This window comes from Bufo bufo, chromosome 6 (genome assembly GCF_905171765.1).
Source record: "Bufo bufo chromosome 6, aBufBuf1.1, whole genome shotgun sequence".
In the NCBI taxonomy this organism is placed as follows: Eukaryota; Metazoa; Chordata; class Amphibia; order Anura; family Bufonidae; genus Bufo; species Bufo bufo.
The window spans coordinates 216,927,489-216,935,453 of record NC_053394.1 but is presented as its reverse complement, the minus strand read 5'-3'; the positions used below and the strand labels follow the sequence as shown (position 1 = coordinate 216,935,453).

Sequence of the window (7,965 nt, the reverse complement as noted above, 5' to 3'; positions counted from 1 at the left end):
TGATAGAAACTTTTAAATACATAAAGAGAATCAACAAAGTAAAAGAGGAGAGAATATTTAAAAGAAGAAAAACTGCTACAAGAGGACATCGTTTTAAATTAGAGGGGCAAAGGTTTAAAAGTAATATCAGGAAGTATTACTTTACTGAATGAGTACTGGATGCATGGAATAGCCTTCCTGCAAAAGTGGTAGCTGCAAATACAGTGAAGGAGTTTAAGCATGCATGGGATAGGCATAAGGCCATCCTTCATATAAGATAGGGCCAAGGGCTATTCATAGTATTCAGTATATTGGGCAGACTAGATGGGCCAAATGGTTCTTATTTGCCGACACATTCTATGTTTCTATACACTTTATAGGAGGGTTGATGAGCTCATTAGTCAAACAAGTGAACACCGAGCAAATGGGGAATTAATCCTTGCAATGCTGAAGGGAGAGGTTCAATGAATAGACACTAATACACACACAGAAAGAGACCTAGCAACCAGGCTGCAGTCTGCAGAATGGCACACAGGAGTCTGACGGCTCCCACCAAGCAGAAGATAGGCGAGTGCTGCAGTGCCTGTGCGGGATGTCAGTGGGAATGGAGAGTTGCCATGGCAGGTTAAACCACTTTACAAATCACTAGTCAGACCACACAGAGTATTGTGTACAGTTCTGGGCTCCTGTACACAAGAAAGACATAGAAGAGCATGGCAGGTTCAAAGCTAGGCAATGAAAGTAACAAATAAAATGGGTGGACTCAAGTGAAAATTAGGGCTATTTAGTTTAGAAAAAAAAAAGAGACAGCTGAGAGGAGATCTAATAACTATGTATAAGTATATGAAAGGTCAATACAGAGATCTCTCCCATCATCTATTTATACAAAGTGCTGCAGCTATAACTAGGGGGTATCATCTATAAGAAGGCTTATACGGAAAGAAGGGAGTAATTTACTGTAAGAGCAGTGAGACTATAGAACTCTCTGCCAGAGGAGGTGGTGATGGTGAAGCGGCCTGGATGGCTTTCCCGAGTATAATATTACTAGCCAGGGGCATTGCTAGGGTCTCAAAAGATCCGGGGCCCAAGCCCCAATGAATATTGCCCAATTCTCTAAGTCAACCAATCTCCACCCCCACCCCCCCCTGCAAACACTAGCACTGAAGACATTTTGCTGTACTTGCTAAACAGCTATACAGCAGCACGTACCTTTCACATCCAGTGCCTCCCAGGTGACGTCTCCTCTGATGTAGATCTTCTCTGTCATCATCTTCTCTATTCGGTCTGCATAACTTCTCTCAGCCGCGCCTCGTCTTTGCAGAGTGTGAAACACAGACATCTTAGCTTCCTCACTTTTCTCAACCCCCAAATACTATCCTGAAGAAAAATGAGTGCCCCCCATAGTAATAGTACTCCTCATAGTCCCACCAATAGTAATTCCCTCTAGAATTCCCTCATTATTAATACTTCCCCCTACAGCGATAGTGCTCCCCAAGAGTGCCTCTATTAGTAGAAGAGCCCTCCGGTATTAATAATGTCCTTACAGAGCCCCTATTAGAAATAAGGCCCCCCCATTGTTATCCCAGTGGTAATAAAGCTCTCTGCAGACCCCTCAGTAGTAATAAGGCCCCCATAATGCTCTAAATAGAAATAATGTGGATCTATAAGTCCCTCCTATAGAGCCCCCAGTAGTAATAAGAACGCTTAATGTCCCCTGGATTTAAAATGTCCCCACAGTGCCCCCAGTATTTATAATGCCCCCCTACTGTTCTAATGCTCACCCTGAAGTGCCCCAGTATTTATATAGTCCCCTACCGTTATAATGCCCACACATTGCCCCCACTATTTATATTGCCCCCTACTGTTATAATGCTCGCCTTGAAGCGCCCCCAGTATTTATAATGCCCCCTGTAGTTATATTCCTCTGTTTACTGTCCTCAAAAATTATAATTCCTCAGCCCCTCCACCATACAGTCCCATGTAAATAACATTATTTCCCTTCTCCGCCATAGAGTCCTATGTAGATACCATCACACCATCTCTCCAGCCTCCTCCAATATACAGTCCCATGTACATAACATCCCTCTCTATCTACAGCCCTCTCAAAAATACAGTCCTGCCTTGCTGTGTCGGCGGTAGCGTGTCATCAGCCTGGTACTTTGTTCCTGATCTTAGACTCATGCTGCAGTAATGTCGTCTCCGTTTATTCCAGACCACCACGTGGGTGTCTTTTTACTGTTCTGCTTCGCGCTATTGACTGTTGTATAACACTAGTCAGACAGCTTAACAATAATTCAGAAGTCAAGAAACGTGAGACATCAGATCTGTATGTATTCTTTCTTCTGAATAACTTTGTAAAACTACAACATAAACAAAACATATGTGTCAATACATTAAACATAATACAGCAGCCTCACTCCATCAGTGAGAGTACTCACCGACAATTCCATCATAAGTCCAGGAATAGATAAAGAGCTCCTCTGCATGCAGTCCCACGTAAATAACATCACCCCCTCCCCAGCCACCTTCAACATACAGTCCCATGTAAATATCACCCCTCAATATTCAGTCCCATGTAAATAACTTCACCCCTAACATACAGTCCCACTTAAATAACTACAACTCTCAACATTGCTCTGCCTCTCACACTGAGTAACCTACCCCTTCACTTACCTCTCCTCATGTTGCAGACCTTACCACAGCTTCTCCACAGGACTTCTCTTCACTGCTGAGCCATCCTCTCCTGCACTGGTCACATGATGGTGACATCATTGCAGGTCCTTTTCAGCTACTGCATTTAGAACTGATCACATGGACTGTGATGTCATCACAGGTCCTTCAGCTCTTGCAAGGCATTAGATTACACTTTTTACATGTGCATCAAATGTTGTCTGTCCCACTGACCCATTTTTAAGCAATGGAAGAATAAATAAAGTTTTTTATATCCGAAGGTGAGTGCCGCATTTTTCTTTTTCTTGTGCACTGGATCTTTGAAGATATTGCCTGTCGATGCAGAGCACCACCGCATGATCTACTACATATGCTTTGGTTTGCATCTGTGACGTTATCAGTACAGGACTACTATGACATTCACGTAGTGCCACTCAAGCTTTTTCTATGCTATTATTTTTATATTATATTAGATTCAATTGTATTGCCCTCCTGAGGATGGCAATACAGTTGGATCTATCTGGCAGGCAGTACATGCGGGGCCTGGCGCCCAGGCCCTGAATGTTTTAACCTAGCAACGCCTGTTACTAGCTATAGTTACTAGAATTCTGGAGAAAGGTTGCTGATTCAGGTAATCAATCTGATTGCCTGATTTAAAGCAAGAAATTTATTTTTAATAACATGAGGAAAATTGGATGCAACTTCTAAGAGATCATTTCCTAGATGGACATGTGTCTTTTTCATATGTTACTATGAAGTTATTTGCCGATGATGGGGATACTACCAAACAGTTTCCCATCGAACATGAGAACAAAGAGGCCCAGGCCCATCCAGTGTTAATTTCTGGACAATGCTGCTCCTTTCCAAGAGATCTGATCTGAATGGACTGAAAATGTGAAGACAAGTTGCCATCACTTTTTATAACCTTTTCAACTCTTCCCCAACTAACATCAGTGATGAGAAAAAGGAAAAACTGCCCTGTGAAAATCTAGTAATAAAAGTAAAAAACTATATACACTAATGAACCTGTCGTCAGTAAAAAAACAAAAAAAAACAAAACACAAAATAAAGTGTACATTTTTACAAACTATTGCACAAATGAAAAAAAAGATCACATGGAATTTTCTTCCCACAAAAGTAAATAGAAAACGGATTCTTATGTGTAAAATACACAAATAATAACTTTAGGTTAGAAGGTTCCCAGTCGGCCATTTCATTGGGATACTTCCTAAACACCCAGAATCTGCTTGCTGTGGCCCATTGAACTGTATAGCTGGTGTGGGGATTCGCTCTGGGATAAGCGGGTGCAGTACAGAGGCAAAGCACAAGTTCATAATTCAAATGTCCATGTTTATTCACACATAAGGTCAAACAAAAACACTCTTTGCAAGGATGGTGTATGTTCACACAGTAGAAAGTATGTGCATAAAAAAACATCACCTTGTCGGCGGTTCTGCCTCTAGCAGTCCAAATGCAGACTTTAGGAGGCCTGCACTCCCAAGACACAGGTCTCAGCTTTCCAGCCCAACACAGAGCTCAGTTCCCACACCAGAGCTCCTCTGTCAGAGAGAGGTAATCACTTCCAGCTGACACTGCCGGCTGTTTTTTTTATAGACCAGTCAAGACCCGGCCTGGAATGTGGGGAGTAGTCACCCACCCGGCACTTTGCCTACCCGGATCAGCTATACAGCCATACTAAAATAGTAAAGTGTCAATCAGCATTAGCTGCCGCTGACACCTGAAAATACCGGCTCTTACTTTACCGAGGCCAGGAACCTTACATACCTTCCGTCAAAGACGGACCCTTGCGCCTTCCTGCACTGGTCATGCTTTACTACAGCAGGTCGTTAGAAGGCCCCTAGCTGCCTGTCTATACCTTATGTATACAGTGTAGAGCTTAGTCCCAGTATCCATAAAAAAGCATCCTATTCTGCACAAGCACTGGGCGCGTTAAGCTGCTGTTCAGAGCTTGAGCCACTATAAAGTTTATTGTGTAAGCAAGAAGTGTAGGGGGTTTTAGGGAATATTTTGTGCAATCAACTAGAATTTGTGGTGGAATATGGCAGCAAATGTTTAATTCCTATGCCACCATACTGAAGGGCTGCTATGAATCCCATTGGTAAAACACATGAGATTAGTAAGGAAGAAAAATTCACCGAAAGCAAAAACTATATCTACTAGAAGAAGGATATCAGCTGGTTCAGCTTTTTTGGACTGGTCTGTACAATATAAAACACTGGATCAAAAAAAATAATCAAGAAATCATATAAACTCAGCAGAAATTGAATAGTACATATTTAATCACACATGAAATATCTGTAAACATCTGTAGATGTAATATAAATTTTAAACATAAAGACATAATATAGGCACAATATAATATCTTAAAAACATATTTGACCAATTCTAAAATATGAAATATTAGTATTTCTGGTCAGGCTAGCGGATCACCAAGTGAAATTCCCATTACACACAAATTACATTGCAGGTTTGTTTGACAAAGGCTGTTTTTATTTTAACAATATTCTTTGATAGATTATGATCCCTGGTACACTTTATTATGTCACTCTCACTTATCACCCTAGCACACTTTAAAGCAAATATTTTGCAGCTCATATACATCTATTCATGAGACAACAAAATGTCCAAAGGGACTTTTTCATATTTAGCCGCCTTTTCATAAAGAATGAGTTGCATTAAATGTCAAAACCGTTTCTCCTGATCATAAGGGAGGCGATGAACTTACAAGCACCACTCCGGTGCTTTCATACACTGCAAGAAGGGTGGGATCTTTTTGAAAGACATTTCATTTAATAAGGACCTGTCACTTCTCTTGACAGGTTTTCTTTTTAGGAAATACTTGTATTCTCCACAAAAGTCTTGCGCATCTTTTCTTACAACTCTGCAGTATGCTGCTCCTATTATTCCTGCTGGGAATTTATCAATAAATTGACAACTTGGTATTAGCAGTTAGTGTGTGTCCCTACATAGTCTGACACCGTGCAATCAGTACGAAAGAACTGTGTAGGTACATACTCTTTGGCAAGAGAATTTGTAACACCTAGTTATTAAATTATTAATGAATATTTAAGAGGAATAACAGGGGAATGGAAGAATACTGAACTTCTAAGAAAAGTGCTTCAGAATTATTTCAGGAAAATACAAGTATTAACTAAAACTGACATGCTGGATCAGTACCGGTGGTGTGAACTTAGCCTTTATTGAATTAAAAAGTACTATCCCAGACCACCCCTCTGTTCTCCAAGCATACATGGCACAATAATATTCAAATTCTGGGTCTATGTTGTAGTCACCAGAAAGATGTTCTACTTACAAAAAGCACATGCATACAGTAAAATATTTAATTGGGGAAAAAGAGGGTTTCAGCAAAGTTGAGATTTGCCAATACATACTGTAGCAGCGACCCCTGCCTTTCACATATATAATATAACATTTTATCTGAACCAGAACACAACCTAATAAGAGGAAACAGAGTAAAAGGAATTGTGGATTGTGCTTTTCTTTAAAACAACTATATACAGATCATGTAGAGGTGCAAACTACCACTGAGGAGCTAAATGTCCAGGGTTTTATATTAGAATCCTGGGCAGTGAGCTCATGATGCATCTAAGCATAGAAAATGAGAGACAAAAACATAGATGAAGAGTCCTTGAGTCAGAAGGTGGGAACACCGCTCAGTCATTGCCACCACAAAGCTTCAGCAGGATCTTCTTGTAGTCTCCAGATGTGTCACCCTATGAAAGTGGAGCAAGCACATTTAACACATGGCACAACATTCCAATTTTAAAACATTATACTTTGCGTTCTGTGCAGGGATTTTCTTAGAAAATATTGGGCTCCTAAATAATATTTTGGTAAACACCCTGCCTCCATACTGATGTGAATGCTGATATGACCATTGGCCACCTGCTCATTAAGACATTTTCACAATAGGTAGATTTTGTTCATGGACTCCACACAGAAATTCTGCAGCAAACTATGGTGAAATTTAAGTGAATAGGGGTTGTGAAAAAATCTGCACAGTTTTCAAATCTACAGCATGGGCTAGTACAACTGCAAATGCTGCCATTTTAAAACATAATTAGGCCCAGTGCAACTTCGGATGTCTTCACAGTTGCTTTACCTCGCCAGATAAAAAAAAGTTGATTAAACCTACTTACATACTTTCCTTATTTTAACTGCCCGGTTGTCTGATTTATAAACGGCCCACTCCTCCTCTGTGCAACCACATGACTAGTGACATGATTAACCACTTCCAGACCGGGCCATTTACCCCCTTCCTGACCAGGCCAAATTTTGCAAATCTGACATGTGTCACGTTATGTGGTAATAACTTTGGAACACTTTTACTTATCCAAGCCATTCTGAGATTGTTTTCTCGTGACACATTGTACTTCATGAAAGTGGTAAATTTGAGTCAATATATTTCCCCTTTATTTATGAAAAGATCCTAAATTTAACAAAAATTTTGAAAAATGTGCGATTAAATTTTTTTTTTATTTCTCTGCTTTTAAAACAGATATCTCATAAAATATTTATTACTTAAAGGGGTTCTCCGGGCTTTTAATATTGATGACCTATCCTCAGGATAGGTCCTCAATATCAGATCGGCGGGGGTCCGACACCCGGCACCCCCGACGATCAGCTGTTTGAAGAGGAGGCGCTGCCTCCTCTTCACTGTTTACCTTCTAGCCGTCGCCTCTGCAGCGGTGAGCAAGTGTAATTACACCCAAGCCATCCCATTAATTTCAAGGGGACGGTCGTAAACTAATGTAAGGGCACACGACAGGGCGCAGAAGAAAAGGAGCGCCATATGGTTTTTGGAAGGCGGATTTTGCTGAACTGGTTTTTAGATGCCATGTCCCATTTGAAGCCCCCCGATGCACCCTTACAGTAGAAACTCCCAAAAAGTGACCCCATTTTGGAAACTAGGGGTTAAGGTGCCAGTTTTATTGGTACTATTTTGGGGTACATATAATAATTAATTGCTCTATATTACGCTTTTTGTGAGGCAAGGCAACCAAAAAATGGCTGTTTTGGCACTGTTTTTAATTTTTACAACATTCATCTGACAGGGTAGATCATGTGCTACTTTTACAGAGCAGGTTATTACGGACACGATGATATAAAATATGCCTACTTTCTTTGTTTGTTTCAGTGCTAGCCCAGCGGTCTGTGTCGGCGCCGCTGCCCCTATCAGCAGGCACGGGCTCCCTCTTTTCCCTCCTGCCGCCCAGCTAACAAACACGGGCAGAAACTAACTTGGCTCTGTTTCCTTGCTGCTGGAGACTTGCA

General features: G+C 41.0%; 1 protein-coding gene across 1 annotated transcript in view; it reads right to left on the bottom strand.

The window, feature by feature from the left end:
- Positions 1 to 5,138: 5,138 nt before the first annotated feature.
- Positions 5,139 to 7,965, bottom strand: part of ANXA11 (annexin A11) — a 96,959-nt gene continuing 94,132 nt past the window's right edge. The window contains exon 15 of the mRNA XM_040434932.1: positions 5,139 to 6,404. Within this exon, the coding sequence (XP_040290866.1) occupies positions 6,345 to 6,404 (60 nt within the window). The 3' untranslated portion in view covers positions 5,139 to 6,344. The remainder of the gene's footprint in view (positions 6,405 to 7,965) is intronic.